This window comes from Salvia hispanica, chromosome 3 (assembly GCF_029641045.1).
Source record: "Salvia hispanica isolate PSC_SH4W2 chromosome 3, Shi_PSC_v1, whole genome shotgun sequence".
Classification (NCBI taxonomy): Eukaryota; Viridiplantae; Streptophyta; class Magnoliopsida; order Lamiales; family Lamiaceae; genus Salvia; species Salvia hispanica.
In genome coordinates, this window is record NC_142694.1 from 5,732,078 (window position 1) to 5,749,945 (window position 17,868).

Below are 17,868 nucleotides of genomic sequence, written 5' to 3' on the forward strand. Positions count from 1 at the left end.
ATACTATGATAAAATGATACTTTGGGCTGATAAAATGATACTTTGGGCTGATAAAATGATAGTCATAGCTGATAAAATGATACTTTTCAGACGTGTCACAGCTGATAAAATGATAGTCCTAGGTGATAAAATGATACTTTTGGCTGATAAAATGATAGTTATAGCTGATAAAATGATACTTTTGGCTGATAAAATGATAGTTATATCTGATAAAATGATACTTTTGGCTGATAAAATGATACTTTTCAGGCGTGTCATAGCTGATAAAATGATAGTCATAGGTGATAAAATGATACTTTTGGCTGATATAATGATAGTCATAGCAGTTGATAAAATGATACTTCTTACTAATAAAATGATACTTTTGGCTGATAACATGATACTTTTTGGCTGATAAAATGAGCAACCTTGGAACAGAGTTTCTACAACGGTTTACATCTACAAGGAAACTTCTATGACAAACTATCTTTGAAGAGGGCTTCCAAAATAATTTCAATTGAACAATACAGAAGAGTTCTCTTCACATTGCACAGACCTACAAATGAAAAGTCTAATCTAGTTCAAATTGAACCACAAACAATGGCAAAATAATGTTTAAAGCCTACATAAGTAAATGTCTACCAACAGAATCTATGCTGAAATATGGTAATTAAAACAAGCGCTGAGTTTCAGTTAGAGATCCTATCATGCTCGCGCTTGGCTTCACCATCTACGCACTTCATGCCTGTTGGGCGGCATCTTCCTGGGCGCCATTAACAGCAGGCGCTGGCTATTCACTGTCAGCGACAACAGCTTCTGTTTTCTTCCGCTTTGTGGCGGACTTCTTTCTCGTTTGAGCCGCAGGACTCTTCGAAGGCGGCGGAAGCAATAAGCACCAAAATATTCAGGAAGCAGAAAAATCTAGAAAGAAGAATTCAACATCACGAATGTTCTTACCTAATAAACAAAAGATTTCAGTGTGTTAAACAGTTTATGTAATTATATAAAGTCAAAGTATTCACAAATTATCATTTTATCATTTTCAGAAACTATCATTTTATGCACCCAAAGTATCATTTTATCAAGCAAAAGTACAATTTCTACATTTAAACATATCATCCAAACACATAGCAACACACACACACACAAAAACACAGAGACACACACAACAACACACACAAACACAACAGCAGTAGCCTCAGGACACACACACACACAAACATAAAGTATCATATTATCCCATGAAACTATCATTTTATAATCTGAAACTATCATTTTATCCCATGAAACTATCATTTTATCTTCTGAAACTATCATTTTATCAAGGGCAATTATCATTTTATCTTCTGAAACTATCATTTTCTAAATTCAATGAGTTCAAAAAAGCAGAGAGGGCATAACTTGTCACTTAAGTAGAACAAAACACTACTCACAAAGTATCATTTTATCATTTTCAGAAACTATCATTTTATGCACCCAAAGTATCATTTTATCAAGCAAAAGCACAATTTCTACATTTAAACAGATCATCCAAACACATAGCAACACACACACACAGCAAAACACACATAAACAAAGCAAAACACACACACAAACATAGAAAAACACACACCAGCAGCACACACAGCAAAATGTAAATCTAAATATATAGATTGTTCTCAATATTGTTATGCATGAATGATATTGTATAAATATAAGAAATATCTACACTAAAAAACTACAGAATCTAAAAAAATCGAGAAAATCTCCAGCAAAATGATAAATCGAGCAAAATCAAAAGTGAAATAAGTAATAAACTTCATCCAACCTTTCTTCGATGATGCTTGATCGTTTTACTTCGACATTTTCCAGAATCGGATGATTTTTCCTTCGATTCGAAGGCTTTGAAACGCGATTCAGAGGGTTTGATTGTGAGAGAAATTGATGCAGGGTTTGAGTGTGTGAGAAATCGAATGGAACATTTTGAGTCAAGTTTCCTTCTTTCCCACCAAATTTTAAAACGAAATGACAATTTTGCCCTTAATATATCCGAAAATGATAGTTTTATTTGATAAAATGATAGTTTTGTTAGATTAAATCTAGACCACATATTTTAAAAATGTGTGGTGGAGATTTAGTTATAGGGTATCACACAAATTGGGGTTATCATTATAATGCACCCCTATATATATATATATATATATATATATAGGGATGTGATCAGGTCCATAAGTGAAATTCTGTCAAAAATCAAAGCAAATCTCAGCCATTGGATCTTGTGATGTAACCGTTAGATTAATGCCACGTGTCACCTAATAATGTAGATTGTGTAGTCCAATAATGTAGCTCGGCTAATAATGTAACACGATTTAGTCTAATAATGTAGATTGTGCAGTCTAATAATGTAGCTCGTCTAATAATGTAACGCTTATACTGTAATAATGTAACTCGGATATTATGATCACAACCATCCAATCTAAGGATCCAATGGCAGAGATTTGCTTTGATTTTTGATAGAATTTGCCTTATGGACCATAGTGCGCCCCTATATATATATATATATATATATATATATATATATATATATATATATATATATATATATATATATATATAGGATTTTGATCTATGAAGACCAGATTTAAATACAGAAACGAAGAATGCGGTCATACGTAGGGCATTTTTAGGTCATAGTTAGTTTATTTTTAGGTCATGCTAACAAAGCATGACCTAAAATGATCTTAACATGACATAAACCCAAATATTATAATATGACCTAAAACTGTTTAATTATGACCTTCCGTATTTTTGGTTAATTATTGACCATTAGATCATCTAATTCTAGGGCCAAGATTTGGGCTGCATTTTTGGATTTAAACACATACTTATTTTGATCATCTCCCTATATATATATATATATATATATATATATATAGAGTAGTGATATGGGGAAAGTGCCCCTTAAGTATATAACTATAGAACAAATCACAGCCACAGGATCAAGAAAATCAAGGGCTAGTTTTAACACATGAGATTTTCGAATTTGAAGGAGAAATCAGTTCACTCTATCACAAATTTACTTCACTATACAAGACGGGGGTATAATGGACATTTCACTAATAAAATTAGGGTTAACAATTGAATTAATTTCTCATTTGCAGAATTCATCTCCCGCCATCACTGCTCTTCCCGTCGCCTCCATCCATAGTCGCCGTCGCTTCCATCCACCGTCGTCGTCGCTTCCATCCATCGTCGCCATCGCTTCCATCCATCATCGCTGCAATCGCCGTCGCCTCCATCCATAGTCAAACAATGAATCCAAATAGAAAGATTTTTCAAAATGTAAGTTGTTCTACTAGTTTCTGATTTAGATTTCTCATTCTTATTTAGATTTAGTTTTGAGAATTCTGCAAATCCAAACGCCGAGAATTTTTAATAAGTGAGATATATAGTAGTTTATTATGGAATCCAAATTGAACAGAACAAATGTTAGCTTACAGTTAACTACTTCTATGTTTTGTGTAGGTTTTGATCGACAGAAAAAAAGAAAAACAACAACCGTAGACTCCGATCGTGAGTAACAACTACCTGCTCTGTTTTTCATTTAGTGAAGTATTACATTATTAGAGTGAAGTGTTTGTGATCTATGCTTATTGTGCTCTGTTTTTTCCATTTCAGTGAACTAAAACATGCTTACAGTGAAGTATTCCAGTGTTAGAGTGAAGTGTCTATCATCTATGCTTGTAGTGCTTTGTTTTTCCATTTCAGTGAAGTAAAACATGGTTAGAGTGAAGTATTCCAGTGTTAGAGTGAAGTGTCTGTGATCTATGCTTGTAGTGCTTTGTTTTTCCATTTCAGTGAAGTAAAACATGGTCAGAGTGAAGTATTCCAGTATTAGAGTGAAGTGTCTGTGATCTATGCTTGTAGTGCTTTGTTTTTCCAATTCAATTAAGTAAAACATGGTTAGAGTGAAGTATTCTAGTGTTAGAGTGAAGTGTCTGTGATCTATGCTTGTAGTGCTTTGTTTTTCCAATTCAGTGAAGTAAAACATGGTTAGAGTGAAGTATTCCAGTGTTAGAGTGAAGTGTCTGTCATCTATGCTTGTAGTGCTTTGTTTTTCCATTTCAGTGAAGTAAAACAGTGTTAGAGTGAAGTGTCTGTGATCTATGCTTGTAGTGCTTTGTTTTTCCAATTCAGTGAAGTAAAACATGGTTAGAGTGAAGTATTCCAGTGTTAGAGTGAAGTGTCTGTCATCTATGCTTGTAGTGCTTTGTTTTTCCAATTCAGCAAAGTAAAACATGGTTAGAGTGAAATATTCTAGTGTTAGAGTGAAGTGTCTGTCATCTATACTTGTAGTGCTTTGTTTTTCCATTTCAGTGAAGTAAAACATGGTCAGAGTGAAGTATTCCAGTGTTAGAGTGAAGTGTCTGTCATCTATGCTTGTAGTGCTTTGTTTTTCCAAAAGTAAAACATGGTCAGAGTGAAGTATTCCATGATTTTTTATATTGGCACAAGTGTGGCTATTGATTTAGAGTGACACTTAATTAACCTTTCATTTTAGTGAAGTGAAATGTGCTTAGAGTGAAGTATTTCATGGTTGAGTGAAGTGTTTGTGATCCATGCTTATAGTTTCTATAAATGGCAGGACAACTATTAATCTTTTGAAAGCTGTTGATATACTTAAAGAAAGACGAAGAGAAAGATCTAGAGCAACGAAAGTAGAGGCCAAGATGATGATTGGAAGCTTGGCGTCTATGAAGGCGAAGATGTACCAATTTGATGTATTCATAACATGTTTCATTTAGTTCATTGTAAACCGTATTCAGTTCATTTAAATTCAATATTATGTTTAGAGTGAACAGATTATGCTTAGAGTGAAGTAACAACTTGGAGATAGATGTGGAAAAATTATTGTAAACTTCAAGCGTTCATGCCCATTTGTATGAAAATGATATAGTTCATAATATTTGTCATTATATTCAATATAAAGCTCATCCGTTTTAATTAAATTAAATATTATGTTGACTATTTACTTCACTGTAGAGCATATTTGTTTCACTATAGAGCATATTTGCTTCACTATAATTCACTGTAAAGTTATTATACTTCACTATAAACATATAATAGTTCACTATATGCACAATATACTTCATTGTAGTGAAAAAATAGTAAACTATAAGGCATGTTCAATTTACATCACTATAAGCACAATATATTCCACTGAAAATGAAAAAAATAGTAGACTATAAGACATGCACAATATACTTCACTTTATGCTCAATATACTTCACTTTATGCCCAATATACTTCACTATATGAAAAAAATAGTACATCATTAGAACATTACACTTTATGCATAATATACTTCACTTTATGCTCAATATACTTCACTTTATGAAATATTAAAAATCATATTTATTTTACCGGAATGAAAAGACAGTACACCATAAGGTATGCTCAATACTTCACTATAAGCATTTAATAGTTCACTATATGCTCAATATACTTCACTTTATGGGCAATATACTTCACTCTATGAAAAAGCCGTACACTATAACCAATATTCTTCACTCAGATATTAAAAATCATTCAAAAGTGAACTAAACATTCTACAAAGTGAACTATTTCTGCCAGATTCTCACTGCCTCTGTTTTGTTTTGTCTTTCATCTTTTTGCAGTACCTCGAAGGATTCACGATGAAGGACGATCGATCAGGAACCGAATCTGGAAATCATGCTTGACGATCGATTAGAAATCGGAAAATCACGAATAGGATGAACAAATCTGGAATTGTGATGAATCTGAAATCTGGAATTGAATCATGTGAATTCACGACGAAGGACGATCGATCAGGAATCGAATCTGGAAATCATGATTGACGAACGATTAGAAATCTGGAAATCACGAACGAGATGAACAAATATGGAATCGAATCATGTGAATTGACGAAGGACGATCGATCAGGAATCGAATATGGAAATCATGTTTGACGAACGATTAGAAATCTGGAAATCACGAACGAGATGAACAAATCTGGAATCGTGATGAATCTGAAATCTGGAATCGAATCATGATGAACAAATCCAGAGGATTAACAATCAGGAATCGTGAATTTTGGAAGAAATCGTGAATTGCGAAGAGCTAAGAAAATCATGAAAATATGGTGATGGTGAAGAAATCATAAGTTTGATTTAGTAATATTGAATTACAAAAATGCCTTTGGGCTATATTTAAGCAATAGGATAACTTAAGCCATATGATTAATTTGAAGTATTAAAATGTGTGGCTGGGATTTATTCTCTAGTTATGGACTTAAAATTAGTTAAACATTGATCACTTCTCTCTCTCTCTCTCTCTCTCTATATATATATATATATATATATATTTATAATTTTAAACTTCAATATGTATTGAATTTCAATATGTTTCGATATATACGATATCTATCATATATTCGATATAAAAAGATATATCGAAAATATCGATATATATCGTATATTCGATATAAAATGATATATCGCGATATAAGAAAATTCATATCGTTATCGTATCGAAAACTTACGATACGATACCGTATCGTATCGAAAATTACGATATACCGAAAATTCGATAATTTTTCGATATTTTTCAATACGATACGAGCGATATATCATTTTTTCGATATTTTTCCCCAGCCCTAAACTGAACCAGGAAAATGGCGGAGGAATAAATTTTTTAATCATTATCGATGCCAGAATTAAATAAATAAATAAAAATAAATTAATTGAACTTGGCCCATTGGGATATCTATCGAGGCGAATAATGGAAAAGTAATCGTCTTGACTCTTGACCTACATAATTAAAATTCTGCAAATTGTTTAAAAATAGATTTTTTAATTAGTTTTGTCGGATGTAATAATTCAGAATTAGGAAATTAATTAGGAAGTAATAATTCAGAATTAAAAGTCTAATTTGGTCAAAATCTGGATTAAACCCGTTGACCGTTAGTTTTTGACGAAAATGTTGACGAATGACCAATATGATCAAAAAATCCAAAAGATAATGTTTAGGACAAAAAACCTAAAATGACCATATGTTCAGGACCAATTTTGACCTTTACTCTATTAGATTTTTTATAAATTTTTGGGGAGGCTTTGGGGGATTTTAACCTAGGGCTGTAAATTAGAAGCAATCCAAAAAATTATCTCACCTCTGCTTGTTCATTGGTAATTTTTTTGTTTAGTTTGGATTGGTGCAGAATGGATGATAGTAATAAGAAGTGTATGGGCTGCGGTGCATGTGAGAGTAGTGCTAGCATGATAAATCCCCCTTATGGGGGCCTTGGTATTACAGATGGATAAAGTGTACAAGGTGAAGCCATAATTTTACTAAGGCTCTGGCAAGAAGAAGCCAGATACACATTTGCCAATTTAACTATATTGTGGTCTAATGAATATAATCAAGATTTCATTCAATTCAGATCATCATCAATAACAATAACAGTAACCCTCTTGCTCTTCATGTATGATGTGACAAACAATGTTAATTCAGATCATCATCAATAACAATGGTATGTGGTACAGCTCCAAGATGAACTTATTCACCAATCACCATGCTTAGAGGATGGACACATTTAAAATTTGTACTATAGCCATGAATAACAGTATTAAACTTACAGCTCTATATATAAACTCTAATTTGAGGTCAAAAATGCAAATTTAGTTGGTGTAAAATATATTGGTTATAAAATTCTCCACTTTTAGATGCATTTGGTTGGTGTCATGAAATTTGGGCGTAGATTAAGAATTGAAGTTTCCCAATTCTGAATTAATTGTTTATTACCATAAATCTATGAGGTTTAAAAATAGATTTTTCCGATTCTCGCCTAGTTTTATGGGAATTAAACTTAAAATAATTTTGGACTAATAATCTTTTTATAATAATTTCTGGGTAGTGTTTATTGTTTGAATAATGTTGTAGTTTAGGGGAATTTTAACGTAGGTGTGTAAATTAAAAGCGATGATTTTGCGAATCCAAAATTTCTGTCATATTAGAAAAATTCTTTCACGTATAAGGAAAAGTAATTGGACATGCCAATTACCATATTAGGAACATTGTTCAAATTGTTGATCCTTGTAAAAATGGCAAAAGCTAGTGTAGATGTAGTGAAGTACTACTATTTTTTTTAAATTGATAAAGATCAAACGAAGATCTCTATTCTTATTCTCTGTGGCGAAGATTTGGCTCTGTATCTTCCCTCTACTTGTATTGCATTCTTTCTTTTTACTGATCCTCTTATTTTATATTTGTTCCTTGGCTTTATAAAATTTGTTTAGTTTTGTGGGAAATTTTGTGTATAATTTGTTTAGTCTTATTCAATTAGCTATAGCCAAGCTCAGATCATCATCATCATCATCATCATCATCATCATCATCATCATCTTCTTCTTCTTCTTCTTCTTCTTCTTCTTCTTCCCCATCCAATAACATTAACAACAACAATAACCCTCTTGCTCTTCATGTTGCTACTGCCTCCACCTCATGATCACCTTCATACATAACTATCATAGATTCATAGGAGTATATGCAATGTTATTAGGCTCTTCTGATTCTCTTGACTTGCTGTTTTTGAATTTTGTAAGATTAGCTACTGATCTTCAAATATTGTTAACCTGATTCTACATTAATCTATTCATTTGCTATTGATTTCTGATGGTAGGAGCAGGGATGCTTTGCTTTAATTCGCAATTATAGTTTGAGGATTTCTTTCGTTACTCATTTATTAATGATATAAATAGAGAGAAACACAGTAGTACTAGCATTTTATTTGCTCTGTATTGTCTATCCATCTGCTGGGGCTGAAGCAGAGAAGGGATACAGACAAACATTGTTACCTTCATTGTCGTGAAACTAATCTAGTAACTATTTGATACAAACGCAACTGCAAACAAACGACGCATACAGTCTTCCAGGTGAAGTAATCAAGCTCCAGATTGACAAGTGTTGATAGGCAGAAAGCTATTGTTCACTAGTTAGTTAATCATAAGGTGTATCAAATTTTCATTTGTATATTCCCTAATTGTGTAGCAGTATTTGTAAGATGATTATAACTCCAAATTTAGTGATTTTGTATTCATTCTAGTAAATGAATTGTGCATTTCAAGATCCATCAATGTAGGAGTAGTTAACAAGAAGCTTCCAGCTCAAACTGAACTTGAATTTCTAATAATCATAATTAAATAGCAAAATAAGTAGATTCTATGTAGTTAAAGGATGAATAATCCAACCATGTATAAATGGCAGAAAAAATCATCTTCCACCTTTTCTGCAAATCTGTAGCTGTTGTTGCATTTCTAGTTAACCAGCTCAAACAATGAATGCTTCAAAGCATTTGGATCTAAGTCTGCTCTCATAGCCTTCAATAACAAAACAGACGCCAACATGAGAGTGAGAATGAGAGAGAGAGAGAGAGTTTTAGGAAAATACCTCCACAGTGAGAACATTGGACACCAAGCCATGGAGTGTGGAGACATTGACATCTGCAACCTCAAGTCCTAGGCAACCAATGGCATCAATCAACTGTGAAAAGGCGCCCTGTCTTTGCTTGCTTATAACCTTCACCAAGAAATCTTTCACCCCGAGTTGGAACACTTCAACTCCCACCTGTGCATTGTGCAAAAAACTCAACATCAAACATCACTATAAACGAAATTTGGTTAGATTCCGAAGACCTGATGTGTTTTCCTTACCAGGATCGCGGTGTTTTCACTTGCACTACCCTTCTTATCTGCACAATCCCTCACCAACAATGGACATTCTGCTGTGGCATTAACCTCATTGCGGTCTTCCTCTTCTAATGCTTTGAGTTCTTGTTCATATTTTCTGATACACACCTCCAACTCCTTTATGTAATCAGCTGCATCAACCAATGTACCAACTTTATCCATCTGCAAGCAAGAAAACAGTTTCAATTTCAATCATAACTGGAAATATGGTTCCCAAATTGCAACTGTGTGATATTTGTCATTAAACCTTAGAGATGTTTGGGACTAGTGCGCGAAGAGCATACTCCCGATCTTTGATCCTCTTCCTCCGATTTCTCTCAGTCATAAGATTCTTCGACAAGAAAGGCCCCCTTTCCATCATCTGCCTAGTTTTCGCACCTACTTTCTCATTGCCATTATTACTCAATGCCAGATCTCTGCACTTTCTCCTTCTCAATCTTGGTAATTCGACATTACCCTTGCTTGACTTCTCCTTCGACATCTCACTTATTGTGCGATGATCAGGGCCTAGTTGGAGTACCTGATGCTCGTTCGAAAGACTGGAACAAGTGGACGATCCATCATAGCTAGAATAGTTTTTTGGTTGGGACATTTGGCAACCAAGAGTTGGATAGTGCAACCAAGGGGGCAAGTTTAATTGATAACTACTTTCCACGCTTTCTTGTTTGAGAGTGCCTCTAAAACGAGCAGAGATGTAGTCGATGGTCTTCTGATCTCTTGGTACCTGAAAACAGAACCAAAATTCATCCTCAATGTTTCATCAAAACACCATGTGGGATTTCACCATGGGAACAAAAGCCTTACATGCTTAGAGGTAAAGAGTTCGATTAAACCCCACGTTACCGGGATGAGGACTTGTGTTCCATTTGATTCCTGCAAGTCATTCATATTAACAAAGGGACCTCTCAATCAAGGCTAGAAATTGATGATGATGCTTGTATCCAACAACACAAATCTAAATTTCAATCATACTCAATTTGCAGTATCAACAACACAGGTCATAGATTATTGTTCAATGCTTGTTTAATTCCTAAAAGCCTATTTCAACAGAAAACACAATTGCACTGCAGAATTTAATCACATGATTGAACTATAAGTTTTAGAGATTATTGCAAGGAACATACATCATCGTCGTTGCTCCGAGTAGTCGTCCACCTCACCCGTTTCGACATTACAACATCTCCATGAACCCTACCGAATCACACCATTCAGAAACACATACTCAGCAGCAAAATTGATGAATTAAAGCAGTGAAAAATGAGTTACCCTGAATACAGAGGAATAGCGGAGGGCAAGTGAGCAAGCTTCCTGCAAGCATTACTCGTAATCGGATGCTTAATCAAACTATCCTTGCACTCATCAATCAGATTAACACCCATAATTTTGACCCCATCACCACTTCTTCCACTACTGCAACAGCACGCCCCCCACTCAATAAATCTGTAAACAAAAAAGGCAAATCAAATTGGGAATTCTCTCAGAGTACAACATAATTAACAGAGAGTAAAACCTCGAGGGATCATCGCCCAGCTTCCAAATCACACAGTAATCCCATGGCTGATTGTTAATGAGAGGCCTCAGCCACTCAATTCCTTTCTCCAAACTTGCTGCCATTTCAAGCATTTCTCTCGAAGCAGATAATTTCTCGATGAGAAACTGAAAGGGCGCCTTTATAATAGTTGAAGTATCTCTTTGCATTCAATGATTGATCTCTGGTTAAAGCTTTGGACGACAGGCATAACCAACTTTACAAAACAAATCGCCAGTGTACTCCTCTCTCTCTACTTGATCACAACAAAAATCGAATCTGATTCTCTCTGCGTTGATGATGATAGCTAAAATCGTAGAGAAGAAAAGTGGGAAAAGAGGTGAAAAATGGCACAAGAAGTTTTCAAAACGATCACTTGATACTTGATAACTGAACGTGACCATTTTTGGGAAGGGGGACCAAAACAAACACAACAAATTAAAAGATCAAAACTGAAAAACTAAATAATTCTAGATTTGCCAGTATTATTCATATTAAATGAAATTTATTAATGTTATTTGCTCTTTCTGATATCTTAAATTGAGCACAATAGCTTATTATACATATGAAAATTTCAAAAATACTAGAGACAAGCACAAGCACATTAATTGAGAAAACATAATAATGAGAAAAAAGGGGGAAAAAACAATATTATATCGTAAAATTTGGTCGTTGCTTCCTTTCTAATAGTGATTGCTCAAGCATGAGACTCTAAGTCACTTCAATTATTTGTCAAGAATTCTTGATCAGCCACTTATTATAGTATATGTAGAATACGATTAGAGTGAAACTACAATTTAGATGTGTGCATTATTACGTATACACGAATAAAACATCACAGGAATTGTTGCAATACTACGAGTATCATTTTCATCGTTACAAATTGTTATACACATGTCTTTGGCATAAAAATGGATGCAAGTAAATTTTTATAATTCTGACAAAATTATCCTCATTTGAGAGTATATGATTTATGAAAAATAAATTTAAAACAACATAGTTATATTAAAATGAATTTTCTTGAGAGATTTGAGTATTGTCACTATATGGCATGTAGCCTTTGTTTTAATATGAAATTTGATTGTTTTAAATCCAAACTCTATCTATAAGCATATGTATTTTTATGTGGATGGCGTGGGGATATTGTTAGACAAAATATTTGTATATATTGGGGGGTACTATGGCTTTTGTGGAGGTACAGTACTTCCTCTGTTGTATTGTACCTTCTTCTCATTATGCTGTTTTTTAGTACATTCAAAACTGTAGACCGGTTTAATACAACAAAAATTACTCTAATACAGTAATTAGCTCTTGATTGTTGGAGCTGCTATAGGTACTTTCTCTTTAGAACTTTAGAAGTATAGAAATATTTTTTAGATTCGTCGAGAATTCAATTAAATTTTACTTTTAGAAATCGAAAACAACATAGATTGAAACTCAAAGCAACCCTCTCTGCTCCCATGCACCATCACAGATCAATACCATGAATTAATAGAGAATCAAGGTTAACAACACTCCTAGGATAACTAGCTAACCTTATCAAATAAGAAGAAAGTTTGACAAACTCAATTCACATTAAAAAGAGGAATACACCACTACCAAAAATATGAAATAATAGCGATGTTCATCTAGGCTAAATTCCCCCAGTAAAAACAAATAGATCAATTCAAAATTCGGCCCTTTTACCATAATCAAAATAATTAATTGAAAATCATCATTATATTGATAGCCTTGAGATTTATTTTTTTTACTAAATCAATTTTGCAAATTTGAGAAACAATAAGAATGAAAATAAAAACCGCTGCACCCCTGTTTCTGGGCTTTCAAAATGTTGACGACGATTGGGTTGGGATAAAAAAAGCGGTGAAAAAACCTAGTGATCAATGATCAACCGGAGAGAATTTTTTGGATCGGCTAAATCTTCGTTTCGATTTAACAACCTAGGTGAAAATCACAGAAAATACTCCCAAAATTTTCAAATAAATGATCACAGAAAAATTGAGATTGCAATTTTATTCCACTGTTTTTGTATAATTTTAAAAGTTTAAATTAGTGTTAGATTTGAATTAAAAAAAATACTATAGACCAATTATGTCATTAAAAGTTAGGCAATATGGGGAAAAAAGGTTGAGAATCATTTGAAATGTGGTTAATATTTTTCTGTAATAATCTTGTTTTGAGTTTAATGATCTGAAAAGTGCAAACTCTATTTTCCAATGACCTAATTCCAAGTTTAACAATTCTTTCGGTCCTCTTACCATAATCAAAAGAATTAATTGAGAATTCACTATTACTTGCTCCGATTCTGATCCCAAAAAAAGAAATTATTTGTTTTTCTAACTAAATATTAGCACTATACTAATATTTATTTGTTGGCATTTGAAAAGAAATAAAAACCCAAAACCCATCACAAAAACCCAAAACATAAAACCACACTCGAGAGGAATACACAAACGAAAAGCCCAAAAACAAATTCCACCCAATGAGATCATCACTAATCAAAATATCAATGAATTTGATTTAAATCACGTCCTCAAGAATTAGCTACATACGGAGTGGTATATAACATTATATATATTTGAATTCATGACATTTCAATAGATTTAATTCATAAATAACGCTCTCAATAATTTGCTACTCCATATACTATATCTTTGAATTCATGGAATTTAATTTAAATAACCCCCTCAATAATTTGCTATACACAATATTAGATTTGAATTCTACATTACCAATAAATTTAATTCAAATTTCCCTCCATTTTTTACTTTGTATACAATTTTTTGGGGGTTGGCCGCAAATTCATCACATTTTCTCCTCACCATACACATTTTCTTGAAAATCAATTTCCTACGATAAATTCCAACGCAATTTCCGCTTCAAAATTTTTTATCATTCTCCCATCACATCTCCCTCACAAAAAAACCATAACCTAATTATAAAAAATCCCCAATTCCATCTCTTTTAATTCGATCACCATCAAAAAATCATCCACACGCACACATCCCATCCGATCCGATCCGATCTGATCAATGGATGCGGCGGAGCTGCGGCGCGTGTTCAGCATGTTCGACCGCAACAACGACGGCACGATCAGCCGGAAGGAGCTGAGCGAGTCGATGGAGAAGCTGGGGATCCACATCCCGGAGAAGGAGCTGTCGCAGATGATCGACAAGATCGACGCCAACGGCGACGGCTGCCTCGACGTGGACGAGTTCGGCGAGCTCTACGCCGCCATCATGGAGGACGAGGGCCGAGGGGACGAGGACGAGGACATGCGCGAGGCGTTCAACGTCTTTGACCAGAACGGCGACGGATTCATCACCGTGGAGGAGCTCCGCGCCGTGCTGTCGTCGCTCGGGCTCAAGCAGGGCCGCACGATTGAGGATTGCAAGCAGATGATCATGAAGGTCGACGTCGACGGAGACGGCAGGGTTAACTATGATGAGTTCCGCCAGATGATGAAGGGCGGAGGCTTTGCCGCTTTGACTAGTTAAATCTGTTCTCTCCTTCTTTCATTTAACATGCAAAAAGCCAAACCAATTTTTTTTTATTTAATTTTACTAGTATTTTCTTTTTAAGTATATTATACTAATATTATTAATATTGTTGTTGTTTTGGGACTGATATATATTTGAATGGAATTTATCTGACATATATCTATTGGAAGGGATCACCTCATACTTTGTATATTTACTTTCAGAATCAGAGTCGTGTGTACATGTAACCCTTTATTAGGTCTATTTTCTAGGAAAAATTGGAGCATATCTAAAATCAAGAAATGTGTCTCAATTAGATGGGGATGGATTCCACAAATGTGTCTCAATTTAGGTGGGTATGGATTCCACCATGAACATTTTCCGTAATTTACACCATTAAATTAGGTGATTAATTTGTCATTGAATACGTGCCAGCACTACTCAGCAGCTTCCCACCACATACTAAAGGTTGGTATACAGTTTTATTTGTTTAAAGGTGTGTCGATAAATGGACTCAAAACATGCACTTCTTGATTCATGATTGCGATGTAGCTTGTAATGTCCTAATACTCCATGTTAATTACAGAATGATTGATTGCAATGGTTGGGGTTCTTAGTTTAAGATATATTTATGCATTGGTGAATATTTTGATGAAGAATATAAATTGCATAATAATCTGTAGTCCAAACTGAAATGTTCTACATCCTACGACGAGAGAAAAAAAAAAAAGATTTGTGGATCATCGACTAAGCTACCATTATATTGTTAGGGGATGTGTTATATTGCTAACTATTTAAATTGCTAACTCTGCTAACTCATCAATATAGTGTATTAAAAATGTCAATACGGTGACATCAAAATGTCAACACATAATATCAGCACACTATATTGAAGTTCAATAAAATTATGTATTGACATTTAAATATCATCGTGTTGACATTTTTAATGCACTGCATTGATGAGTTAGCAAGTTAGCAACTTAAAAAAGTTAGCAATTGATCATACCCCTATATTGTTATCTTTATAGTGTTATTTACATTTTTCTTAAGAAAGAAAACAATTAAGTGACAAATTTTTAATTCGTGCCGCAACCCAAAAGTTGAAATAAAGCAGGAGTTTTTTAATCAATTTTATAAGTTCAATCACAATATTAGGATAATAAAATTCCAATTATTGGAGAATGTGATACCCAACCCCACACCGGCTTTATTTTGATGAATTATTTTACAATTTTATAATTTTACTCAATATGGAGCATTAATATATTTCACAAACAATTTAGAGCCTTTTTTCATATAAAGTTGCTAAATTATTCAAGAAACTAATTAATAAGCTAGTGTCGACCAAACAATTGAAAGCCTTTGTATCACCTCATCTCGCAATTAAATAATGATAATGGAGATAGATAGAAATGAGAAACTCGGGGCTTCCATTTAGGATTCCTTATCCCAACTTTACTTGTACCTAATTCTGGCTCATATACCAACGAATTTAGGCATTTTCAAATAATCTGTAGGAAATTAAATGCAACGTGCCAAATATCCTAATCTTGTGAAAAGATACGAATGGATATATGCAAGGAATTGTTTTTGTCCAATCATCTAAATATAATAATGACAAATAAATTAAAATATAAAAAAGCATAAGAATCTTAAAAAAATGTGGGTGTGGAGAAGAATATCCGGTAATAAAATTTGAGGTGGATGCGGTGGGTGCACGTCAGCTTAGTAGAAATGCATCAAATTCTCATTCACAAGTATATAATGTAGATTTTAATTAGTGGCGTGTGAGTCGTCCGCACAATCACACTTCCATCTCTCTCTGTCTCAACACACCCGATTATTGATTCCTCAATATTTATTGATTTATGAGACAAAATGGGGAATGGTTATCCAAAAATATACCTAAGGGACATATCAGTATCAAGTCAATGTGTTACAAAAAATGAAAGAGACATATTAGTACCAAGTTGATGTGTTACAAGAAATGAAAGAGACATATTAGTATCAAGTCGATGTGTTACAAGAAATGAAAGAGACATATCAGTATCAAGTCATGTGTTACAAAAAATGAGGATTTTAATATGTGTGGTCAAATTATACATCAAACTTCCACATGTAAAACAAAAAAATAGATAAAGATATTTAATAGTATCTGGTTTGTTCTGATACTCTTAAAGGTAGTATTTCGTAAGGGTGTATTATCTAAGATTATGTAGAAGAGATATGATTATTACCAAATCGATTTGGAATAAGAATTAGGATTTGAATATTCTTTGTCGTTTTTTAATCAAAAACTGTGAATCCATCACTAATCAAACTCGTTTAGGAACTTCACCATCACGAATTCACACAAATAGCTGGTTGCTTCAAGGACATTTAAGTACACACATGGTAATAAAATGCCTACGTTTCTCAATCGAGTGCCATAAATAGAGAGATGGTGTGGATAAGAGGGTATCCCAAATTGGTGTGGATAACATGTTTAATTCTAGGGGTGACAATTGATTGGAATGAATAAAGTACCAATTTGTATTTCAAAAAACAATGACATATGGATTAGAAGTATATGGTGTGAGACGTCACATCTCAAATCTAATCCGAATATATATAACATGGCCATGATTTATAGCAAAATGACGAGGTTGAGTTGGGCTCATTCAACTTGCCTACCACAATTCATCTGAACGACATATCTGATATCTCCCATCTATATCCAAAATATACAATGCGACAACTGTTACCGACATAACTAAATAACAGCCACGATATAGTGTTTCTCAACCAATTATTTTTTCCCGAATTTCGTTAGGCTCATGAACTAATTATTTTACTGTATTTACCAACCAAGTGTTAATCTGAGGTTTTTAGCTATCGGACATTCTGACTTTCTAGTTTAATTATTATACGCCGGGGTCTTAATTAGGCACCTCTTTCTAAATTTCAATGTATTTCAAGTAATCTGAATTTCAATGTATTTATTTAGTGATTATGGTACAAAACAAAAAAATTCACAAACTAATAAAGGAGTTATAAATAACAAACCAACAAATAAAAAATACTCCCTCTGTTCGCCATTAATCTCGGTTATTTAGTCCATCTATCATTAGGAGTCTCGGTTCACTTTTACTATAAAAACG

The 17,868-nt window shown here is 33.6% G+C and overlaps 1 protein-coding gene and 1 pseudogene across 1 annotated transcript; one reads left to right on the forward strand and one right to left on the reverse strand.

The window, feature by feature from the left end:
• Nucleotides 1-9,040: 9,040 nt before the first annotated feature.
• On the reverse strand, nt 9,041-11,625 carry LOC125212479 (basic helix-loop-helix (bHLH) DNA-binding superfamily protein). The gene is made up of 8 exons (XM_048112667.2): nt 11,232-11,625; nt 10,988-11,161; nt 10,846-10,912; nt 10,526-10,594; nt 9,969-10,445; nt 9,686-9,883; nt 9,423-9,599; nt 9,041-9,352 (listed from the first exon to the last, which is right to left on the reverse strand). The coding sequence occupies exons 1-8, from the start codon at nt 11,417-11,419 to the stop codon at nt 9,290-9,292; spliced, it is 1,413 nt and encodes a 470-aa protein (XP_047968624.1). The 5' UTR covers nt 11,420-11,625; the 3' UTR covers nt 9,041-9,289.
• Nucleotides 11,626-14,136: 2,511 nt separating this feature from the next.
• On the forward strand, nt 14,137-14,906 carry LOC125212480 (calmodulin-like protein 3 pseudogene; annotated as a pseudogene).
• Nucleotides 14,907-17,868: the final 2,962 nt, after the last annotated feature.

Coding starts and splice junctions, on each gene's coding strand:
- LOC125212479 (XM_048112667.2), bottom strand. CDS start 11,419: ATGCAAAGAGATACTTCAACTATTATAAAGGCGCCCTTTCAGTTTCTC. Junction 11,162..11,231: donor CTGGGCGATGATCCCTCGAG/GTTTTACTCTCT, acceptor TTTTGTTTACAG/ATTTATTGAGTGGGGGGCGT. Junction 9,353..9,422: donor CCAATGTTCTCACTGTGGAG/GTATTTTCCTAA, acceptor TTGTTATTGAAG/GCTATGAGAGCAGACTTAGA.